The sequence below is a fragment of the Chrysemys picta genome, chromosome 5 (assembly GCF_011386835.1).
Source record: "Chrysemys picta bellii isolate R12L10 chromosome 5, ASM1138683v2, whole genome shotgun sequence".
Lineage (NCBI taxonomy): Eukaryota > Metazoa > Chordata > Testudines > Emydidae > Chrysemys > Chrysemys picta.
In genome coordinates, this window is record NC_088795.1 from 25,581,075 (window position 1) to 25,592,064 (window position 10,990).

General features: G+C 39.8%; 1 protein-coding gene across 7 annotated transcripts in view; it reads left to right on the forward strand.

Annotated features, from left to right (window-relative positions):
* Positions 1 to 5,160, forward strand: part of KLHL8 (kelch like family member 8) — a 38,301-nt gene extending 33,141 nt beyond the window's left edge. For all 7 annotated transcript variants that reach the window (XM_005292025.4, XM_005292026.4, XM_042856423.2 and 4 more), the window contains 2 exons: positions 1,052 to 1,253; positions 2,607 to 5,160. In XM_005292025.4, the coding sequence (XP_005292082.2) occupies positions 1,052 to 1,253; positions 2,607 to 2,730 (326 nt within the window). In that variant the 3' untranslated portion in view covers positions 2,731 to 5,160. The remainder of the gene's footprint in view (positions 1 to 1,051; positions 1,254 to 2,606) is intronic.
* Positions 5,161 to 10,990: the final 5,830 nt, after the last annotated feature.

Genomic DNA, 10,990 nt, shown 5'->3' on the forward strand with positions numbered 1-10,990 from the left:
TTCCTTAAGTAGAAAGGACAGACATCACTACAAGACTGTATACATGTAAATGTACAGTTGGAGAAACCAAAACATCCAGAAGGCTCAGTAAGGGTACATCTTCACTACCCGCCAGATCGGCAGGTAGTAATCTATCTATCGCATCTCGTCTAGACGCCATAAATCGATCCCCGAATGCGCTCCCCGTCAACTCCGGAACTCCACCAGAGCGAGAGGCGGTAGCGGAGTCGCGGCCATCATCCCACGCCGTGAGGACCCGAGATAAATCGATCTAAGATACTTCAACTTCAGCTACACTACTCACGTAGCTGAAGTTGCGTATCTTAGATCGATTTCCCTCTCCCCCAGTGTAGACCAGCCCTAAGTCTGGTATGGATTAACCAAAATAACATGGTGAAATTTGTAGTGCATAGAGATGAGTCTCTGGCCTTAATGAATCCTTTAAGAGAATCTCTGGGTAATTACAGCAGGTGCTGTTGGGATTCCCTTATGGTTTAGTTTCATTGCATAGTGACATTTAACTCTTCAGGTTTTCCATTTGGTTATTAAGTATTTACATGTATTAAGTATTTTAATGCACTCTTCTGTGAGTGGGTGCACTCTTTTCTTCCTTTGTCTCTAGAAAAGCCAATGTGCTTGTTCACTGCTTGCCCATTTTCATTGTACATATTGGTATTCTTTATAGAATAGGAAATATTCTCATCAAGAGTAAGTCTAGCCCCATTTTATTCTGAGAATTACTATATGCAGGTGCTGAGGAAACAAGCACAAGGACTCTCAACAGTCTTTGGGGAGAAGTTAAAAACAGCAAGAGGTGGTCTTATGATCACTAATGTAAGGGCCTAAAATTAAAGCAGCTGCCAATTCCTTTTACACCTCTGAAAACTTAAGCCACACACTGCTACCTAAATATTGATTGATTTTTAGTACTTAATGTCAGGTGGCCATTGTACAGCCAACCAATTAAATATTATGCAATCTGAATACTGGACTCCAGCATTACTAAAAATCTCCCTACTAACAAACAGTAATATAATGTCTTTCTTTGTAGGTGGCTTTGATGACAACTCTCCATTGAGCTCTGTTGAAAGGTTTGATCCTCGCAATAACAAGTGGGAGTATGTAGCAGAACTTACAACCCCCAGGGGTGGAGTTGGCATAGCAACGTTAATGGGTAAAATTTTTGCAGTGGGTGGTCATAATGGCAATGCATACCTGAACACAGTGGAAGCCTTTGATCCAGTTATGAACAGGTAATTCTGAGTTAGATGAAAACAGGTGATGATGGCTTCATGTATACAGTATAGAATCACTGTGGCCCTTAAACTATGAAAGTTATTTGAATAATTTTTCTCCATTATCTAAATATGCTACTCCAGATAGTGGGTAGCAAGAAATAATGCAGGTTTTTTATATCTTGTAAAGTAAACTATCATGATTGAGCACATGAGTTAATTTCCTGTCCTCAACAGGTAACTGAACAGTTTTACTCCGTGACAACTGAAGGGTATTTAATGCAAATGCTAGACGTGTCAAATTACCTGAAAGTGTATTTTTAAAAGTGCTGTCTTGTATGGACTAAGTTCATACATCCAACAAAAAATACTTAATCTAGTTAGATTAATGGGTATAAAGAATTCGGTTTTCTCTAGGAACAAAGTTCAAATCTAGATTGAGGTTCTAATTATAATGTATTTAGTGATTTCAGTCTCCTTTCGAGTAGAGACTAATCTCGAACGCCACAAATTGGTACTTTAGGCCTAGCCTTCAGTCTCTCCCATGGTGTTAGCAGTTGTGGGTTAAGCCATATGTCATTGAAAAGGTAACTCTTTTGCAACCTTTCATTAGTCTGATTTGACCAATGACCTTAGTGATCACAGTTAGACAAAACTATTACTTCAAAAAAGTTTGACATGGTTTTATGAAAATTTATGGCCATGGATGGCTCTGATCTTCATGGAGGCTGCCATCTTCCATATAAACAGATGGAATTCTTTATCACCTTGAATAAGTAGGAAGGGCACTGAACTGCTCTTGTTTTTTGGGGGTAAATTTCAGAGTACATAATTTTTCTTGATATGAAGATGTTTCCCCCTATACCGTTGGCTTTTTTCTCACTTACAAGTTCATACCTCCCATCTCCTCACTGAGGCAAAGGAAGGCTTCTCTACTCAGAGTACTATAAATAAGATCATTAGTGTAAGGCAAAATTGGATTAATCTAATCAATGTATTGGTATAGTTTCATTACTTCTCCCTGCCTGAGAGACTTTATTTTCAATAAGGAGCTAACACCTAACTCTCTCTGGCCTCAAAATGTGGTTGGGTGCAGAAAAGAGGGAAATAATTTATAAGTACAACAGTTCAAAAGTAAGGTGGATGCAATTCTTCAAATTTAAGTAAGTTATGAGTAAATGCAGATTTGTTTTAAATTAAGTGGTGAAACATTCAAATTAATGCTTTCCCCTTAGATTGATACAATGGAGGCATCATCTCTCCTAGAGAGAATTTACCAACTTTAAGATATTGGGGGGGTAGAGTGAACTTTTCAAGGGAAAATAACTAACTTATCCCCCCTGATCTTTCTTGCTTTACCATTCTCTCTAGGTGGGAGCTTGTTGGATCAGTTTCTCACTGCAGAGCTGGAGCAGGAGTAGCTGTGTGCTCTTGTCTTAGTAGTGAGATCCGGGATGTTGGTCAGGGATCCAACAATGTGGCTGATTGTATGTGAATTCAGAGTCAAGCCTCGAGCAACTCTTCAGAATTTCAGAAGATCCTGATAAAACTCGAGGACGGAGGAACATGACCACAACAGCGTTGCTCTGGGGTTTTTAATTATTATCCTATGGCGTAGATAAATACTGAATGACACTTATGTGATAACTATCAAAAGCTGAGTTCTAATATTCAAGTTTTCTGAAGCTTATCTGATTTAGAAAAGTCTGGGTAAACATGAAATAAGGACCCTGGTTTTTATTTAAAAGCAGATATCCCCGTAACTTTCTATTTGAGGGGCATTATTCTGGAGCATTCATAATTAAATAAAATATATATAGGCTGTGGTTAAAGAGTTGCACTTTGAATTGTTGAGCCTTAAACTACTTCCCACCCACCCCCCAAAAAAACTTTGATTCTGGGATACATGCTAGAGTATGTTTTTAATATGTACATTCTGATAAAATACGAGAGCCTTAAAAAAAAGCCCAGTTCTGTAGCACTTTAGACAGGAATAAAGCATCTCAGCCCTTTGGAGGTTAATTTCCCTGTTGTATACCTGAGGAAACTCAGGTATAGAGTTCATTACCTGACTGTCAGGGGGCTGAAAAGCAGGTGCTGAGCATCTCTGAAAATCAAATTAGTTGCTCTTGTTACAGAGCTAAGAATAAAATCCAGAGATCTGGCCTGCTTATGTGGGATTCAGCCACTGGAACACGTTTCCTTTCTTATGCCGCCAAGGAAACCTATATTAAGAACCACCTGCAATAGGAAACTCCTTAAGAGTGAAAGCACGTGTGAGGCTTCCTGTATAATTGTCTTATTTTAATAGAAATGGTTTGTTTAGACAGGCAGAGTTTACTGGTCCTTTATTACAAATTACTGTATTCCGAGAAACAGGAATGCACAATGGGGAAGAAGTTACAATATCAAAAAAACCCACCCTTTTTCTAAATAATTTTCAGTGGCTTACATGTTCAGTTTTAGTAATCCAGTGCCATGGTGTGAGGTTAGCACCACTTTCAGGAAGAGTAGAGAGGTGATGGTTTCAGACACAAACAGGCTTAATTATCTTGTGGATATTCTAGTCTGAGACCCAGAATGAAACACATCTTCAAATGAAGAATTGCAGCTGTTGGAGTCTAAAGTCTCTTTAAACAAAAGGAAGTTAGTAGCAGCACAAATGAGATACATCAAGGGATTAACAGTCTTTCTTGTTTGTCAGATGCAGTGATAAATTCAAATTCAAAAATAGACCTAAACTGTGCTGTCATTAGACTATTGCCCCACTGAAATACCAGGAACCTATATTTAAGCCCTTAATTAGCTGTATTTAGTGTATAATTGTATATAAATATTTATTTAAAATTTGTTTGTAACTTTAAATGTGTTTGGGAACCTCTTTCAGGCTTTTCAAGGTTATTACCTCAACCATTATTTATAACATGGTTCCTGTTGGTAAAACTGAGACGTTCATAGGAACCTTTTACATCTTGTGTAGGGGCTTGCCTTTGTCTCAGTAGCACGAAGTGGTACGCTCCTATTCAAACTGTCTTCATTTTGTTGACTGATTTGCAGTTAAGGTTTAAACAACTGCCTTTAAATTCAACTTTATTTTTATTATGTATTTTTGGTAAGTCTGACCTTTTGATTTAACTTGACAGGACAGAATTATTAAAACTTGAATTGCCTCAGTCTTAATGTTTAACAATTTTAAAGAGTGTTCTTCCCTTGGGAGTTAACCTAGCTTCATTTTGGTGTGTAGCTTAATCTATTGGAATTGTATTTTTGATTATCCAGTGCTGACCATGTAGTGGCCACCTCAAATATTCATCACTTATTTCCTCTTGGTTGATATTCTACATCAAATTAAAATACTGATGAGGGAGGTATAGGGATACTCTTAGAATTTCTTAGAGGGCAAGATAACCTCAGTTGACTTGGCAGAAAACCAAACCAGCAGTGAAGGGAAAAAATGAAAAAAAAATACAATGCTGCATTGTAGAAAGACAACTTTGATATACGTGTGGAGAGCCTAAAATTCAAGAGCAGCTTAAGCAAAAGGTTTTCACAATCCTGAATTTTCTTGACAAGAGCAACAGTTAATTTAGGAAAACTGTACAGTGTTAGATATTGAAACACCTATAGACACTATGACAGGGGTGTGGGGTTGGAGCAAAGTGTGGGAATGAAAATCCTATATTTCTTAAAGAAATATTTATGTGGGTTATTCTGTATATTCAATACCATACTAGGGAGGCTTCAGCTTTATCAGCGATCCCAAAGCACATAAATCACTGCTTTAGTATTGCACTGCCATGTTTTAAAACTGTTTTGTATTTCCAATTGATTGTAGTCTGGATAATCAGTGGACAAAATGCAGAATGGACTGGTGTAATTACACTGAAATATATGGAGGTTGCAATAAAATATATTTGTACTTTAAGATGTTACTCTATTTCCTAGCATAACTGGAACTCCCCCTAGGGATAGATATTAACAGCTGCAAGTATTTATTGGGTTGTTTAGAGCCTTTTTCCCCCCTTCTAGAGCCTGCATCTTTGGGGCCACACCCTTTCCGGCTAAGGAGAGATGAATGGCGTGCAGCCTGCAGCACCCCTAAACAATTAGGTATCTGTACAACATGAAGTAGTGTTCTTTGCACCAAAGGTGACATCACAGCATGGAGATTGAGGCCTGGAGAGGAAGGGTGGCTTTATAGGTCACAGGTGTCAATGACAGCCCTGGGGGCCTGTCACATCACAGCAGCCTCCAAAGCCTAGCATATGGGCTACAGCACTACCACTGTGGTGTACAAACCCTACCCTGTTTCCCCGAAAATAAGACAGTGTCTTATATTAATTTTTGCTCCCAAAGATGCGCTAGGTCTTATTTTTCAGAAATGAAAAATGCCTTATTATCGGTGGATGCCTTATTATCGGGGAGGTCTTATTATCGGGGGGATGCCTTATATTACAACGAGAGGCAAAACTGTAAGTAGGCCTTATTTTCGGAGGATGTCTTATTTTCGGGGAAACAGGGTAGCATGTAGGTAGCTTTATAGCTGTCATCTGCAGTGTCTGCCTTCCCCTACCCCACAGCCAAACCAGGGCTTTTAGAAATCCATTACATCAATCCAGCCTCTTACTTGGTGTCAGGAGCTGGAGTACCCTGAAATGGTGTCCAGAGAGCTTCCTGCAGCACAGTGCAGCCACTTTGCTACCAGTTCAACCAGCATTGGTGCTTTTCAATTTACATCCAACTCTTAGTTTCTGGCTTTTAATAAGCATTAAAACAGGCAGCTATTGGTACTGTTAGCAGCCCTTACTTATTTGCAGCTTCACTATTATCTAAATATACAGATGTCTTTCCATTTTAAATGCATATTTGATTCTGGTTGCTGAAAGGAAGCAGGGAAATAAAGGCAGCTTTTAGTGGAAATAGAAGAAGATTCCACAAGAGATACAGGAACACATTTCTTACCGATTATTGCACTGACTGGGGAAGGTTCAATTACAAAGTCAAATGTGGCTGAATTTAAAGAACAATAAAACAGTTAATTGACAATTAAATCTGTTGGTTTCATAAGAGAACCCTTCATTCCTTATTCTAGCTCTTCCATACTTGATTAAGGAAGACATTTGCGGCATTTCTACTTAATCTACCAGAGGTGAGGATAGCACAAAACTCAAAACTAAACAGAGCTGAATTAGTCTGGAGCAAGGGATTCTCTCTCCCTTCCCCCAAGCTTTTAAAACAAAATTATTTCTATATAGCAATCAGTTGCAGGTTAAAATAATTCTGGATGTTTCGTATGGAGTGTCCCTTCCTTTTTAATTCTAACCAAGTCTTATTTCATAATGGTGAGTGAACAACCACATCACTGCAGGGGAAGCATTACAGATTCCTTTAAAGAAAACTACTGCTGTGTATATCCCCATTGTGCGCTTACATTTCAAAGTGAGGCAGACTTGTTAAGGTAGGTGTCTTAGGCCTGGGATATTACACTTGTGAATGGTAGGGGGCTTGATGACATTTTTATTCCAGCAGAAGTCAGTGTAGCTGCTGTGATACCAGCAAAAAAAGCATTTTTGGTATTATAGCCTTTTTTGTTGGGGGAACTGGTGGAAATTATACTTGCAAAAAGTATGTCTACAGTAGAAAGATATGCCAGTGTAGCTACAGTGGCAAACTTTTTCTAGTGCAGGCCTGGCCTTAAAAAAATATAGCAGTTGAAAATCTGATCATGAAGTAATTGCCCTTTTTATAATTTGGGGAGGGGGGAAAACTAATATTTACCTGGGCCAATGAATGTGTGAGCTTAATGGAACTACTCATGCATGTTTGCAGTAGCAGGGGGAAGGATGTAACTCAAATCTGGGTTTTGCGCTCATATGAGTAAGTACAGAATCATGCTGCAAAACTGGCTTCTCAGATATCTAAACAAGGCAGAATACAGTGCTGTTGGTTGCTTTACTGTGGTTTTTAAAATCAGAAGATTGAGTAGCCTCTAGTGGCAGCAGTTGCCTATGACAATTAACTTACATTCTGAATAGTAGGATTTGAACATAATGGCATAAGCCTTTAAATATACATTTTTTTTCAAGTCTAGGGGTTTAGTTGCATATACCATATTTTAAACCTTTTCCAGATGTAAGACATTACCACAAACTTTTAGTTCACTCACTGAACTTACCTCTACCGCATCATTTAAGACAATAGCTGAGAAACATACATTATTTTGGGCCTGGGCTCCTTGCAAAAACAAATGCATAGAGAGAAAATTGCCAGACTAACAACAAAACAAAGTCAGTTTTAATTTAAGCAGAGTTACTATTAAAAAGCTAAGAAGAGAAGCACTTACTGTTGTAGAACCAAATTGCCCCCTCTTTTACAATGTGCTGTTTCCAGGCTACAGACTTATTAGTTCCCAAGAAATATTTATATCTCTTGAACACAAAAACAAGGAGTCAGTTTTCAAATATCAACCTGTTATAAGTGACATGACAACTACCAAGAGCAAAAAGCTAAACTGCAATTACTTTGCTGAAAAATCCTCTTCAAATCATTCACATAGGATCAAAAGCTAGCTGAATATTTACCTTAGATAATTGATTATAATGCATATACTTTTTAACGGATACAGACAAATGTGAGTGCCCAGCATAACAGCAGCCTTGCTGAATGTTTTAACAAGATGTACCAGGTAAGGGGGAAGAGATCATTTTAGTTGCATAAGTCTTGGAGGGATCATAATATACAAGTCAGTGTTTTGCTCCTGTGTAGAGCAAAGCATATGGATGTTAGAATCATAGGGCCAGATTCTCAACTAAGTCAGTGGAACTATGCCAGTTTGTGCTATCTGAGGATCTAGCCCAATTATCTACAGGAACATTTCTATCTTTACTTAACTTAATAATTTTATCTGTTTAAATATTTCCTTGTGCAGCTTCTAGGAAATCCAGTGAATCAAATAAGAGAGGGGACTCCTTTTAACTGCCCTCAGGAGGAAGAGATCACCTTCACCAGTACACACCACCTACACGAAGTAGTGAGGGAAAGCAGTAAAGCCAGACCCATGTGTGGAGGAGGAATGACTTAACTGACTGGTCCTGCATGAAGTCTAGCCAGCATTTAACGCTTCCTGCTCAGAGGACAGCATGACTCATCTGCACTGAATGCAGAGTTTATGCACAGGTTTTGATCCACCTGCCCTGGAAACAGACTTTGGCCCTTTCGAGGGTCCAAAAGAGCTGTAGTCACAAATGGAAACAGATGTTGCATAGCCCTGAGTAGGCTTGGGGATAGATCCTGTAAATGGAGCTGCACAGGTGGGGCCCTGCAGCCGCGTGGAGCCCCACTGTTCTCAATGGGGTCCAGTAGTGCACCCACATGCAATAAATTACAGGAGTGGGCCTTGTTGAGTCAGAAGTTCCCATTTTCTAGTAAAACCGCACTTCAATGTAATGCAGTTTGATTTATGAACACTTGGAAGAACACTTTACAGTTGGCCAGCTAAGTTGGCCACCAAGTCCCCCACATGAATGCGCTGGTTGTGTTGAAACCCAGTTTAAGATATTTCAGCTCAAATATTAATGTCTTAGTCTTTCTTAATTGTGGTGCAATGCTACAGCAGCCACTTTTGCAGGAACTGTTGCTACTTGGAACATCAGTGCATCAAAATATTTCAATAGGAGTGATTTCATTTAGTTCTTCCCTGGCTGCAAATTGATAGGACATAATAGTCCCACACAAGCTTGAATAATCTTAAGCAAATTGTCACAAACATACCCACAACAACCTTGTAAAAGTTATTTCACATTGTAATGGGGTTACTTACCTTACTGGTTGCTGCCTCAGTTTCCCTCAGGTAGTGTAGCCTGCAGTCTCCTCCTAGTGGATGAGTGATTGGGGTTCAGCCATCTGACCAAACCTCAGAATCCTTCCCCTTTCGGTGACTAACAAAACAACGCAGCCAAACAAAACAGCTCTTCTCCCGGTTAATGCAAGGTTGCTCTCCGTGGGCTGAATTGTCTTCACCCACCCCAAACCCCAGCTTTTTACTTACCCTGTTAACTCAGGTGTAACTCCATAGTGTGATCAGCCCTTCCCCACACCCAGTAAATAGTCCTTTGCTCTCACCAAGCTTAATGGATACTTACCTTGATGCTATAGGGTTGAAAGAATTGCTCCCTCCCTTGCTAGAAGCCCCCAAATAAAGACTTGCCTTACCACTGAGCCTCCAGCCCACACCAGTGCTGTATTGCTTCAGGTCTGTTCCTTCTTGACTCACTCCTCTCACAGGCTCCCTTTGAGTCTTGTCTCCTCACAGGGTTTTTTTTCCCACATCCTTCCATCACTGCTCTCTGGACAAGAGCTCTTCTCTTGGATTCAGCACCTCCTGCAGCTCTCTCACTTGAGAGCTATAGGAAGCTCCTTATATAGTCCTGGTAGTCACATGATTCTCCTCCGTCACCTGATTCTCCGGGGCTATATCGTCTGGGCTCCCTATAGACTACATTTCTCAGCATTCCATTGCTTTAAAGGGCTGAGTCCTGTTAGGGTGACCAGATGTCCCGATTTTATAGGGACAGTCACGATTTTTGGGTCTTTTTCTTCTATAGGCTCTTATTACCCCCCACCCCCATCCTGATTTTTCACACTTGCTGTCTGGTCACCCTAGCACCCATGCTAGCGGCACCCATTCTTAAAGGCGCACACGTTTTCAGATTTCCCTCAGTCCTCTGAACGTACAAAACTATTAAAGTTTAACCAGGTAAAGTTTTCCTTTTTGAATAAAACTTTTGAAACAACTTCTGTTAGGGATCCTGAAACCCTTTCTGAATATACAGAAGATAAAATTTCTGCTCCAAGATGTATTCAAAAAATAATTCTTCACTTTTGCCAATTCAGGACACCTCAATGACAACTATTTAGTTAAACTGAAATGCTCAAGAATCTTTCTGTGAATTATTTGTCCCTTATCCTTGAGAAAGGGACCCTGACAGAGCTACCGCAACCTGTTTCCATTTTCTCCATTTGATCACAGTGAATCAATTTTTGAGTCAAGATTCACAATATAAAATTAAAAAATCTGAGGTTCAAGGATTTGATTTGCTCTTAATCAAAAGAAATCCCTATGACAACATACACTTTTATGTGTTTATGAAACACTGTTTGGAATAGCCATCCTACGTGCATATGAGGTACAAGAAGCAACAGCTCATAAGGTAGTCAATGATATGGGATAGATGCATAGCTTTCAAAGCAGAGAGAAATGTACTTACCTAGTAACTATAGTTTCCCTTCAAGTTTTGCCTGTCTAAATCCCCACTCTTGGGAAGCTGCTACCCCCAACTTGCGAGCTCAGGGTCTTCTATTCAGCGATACTGTGGTAAACATTGATTGCAGACCTATCCCCAGTGAGCAACTGCTCCCCTTCAGTCCCTTATCACCGAGTCCACAGTTGATCTCATAGGACTCAGGCCTTGTTGTCAATATGATCTGCTTTATGCCTTGTGCCTCATGTGATTGTGAATAACATGGCACTGACAACTGCATGGGAGCTGGAAGCACAATCCTGAAAGATGTTTGATCTCTTTCAGCCCCAAGACCTAATGGACTGGAATTCTTACTTATGGAAGCAGTTTCTCTTGTCCTGTCGATTGACGCCAGTCTGGAGCATCCTGCAGCGATGATGAGGGGGTCTTTCATACTGAAGTCTAGTTTGCTTAATGTGCATGCCATACACTTGGCGAAGTCAGAGTTCCTCAGCT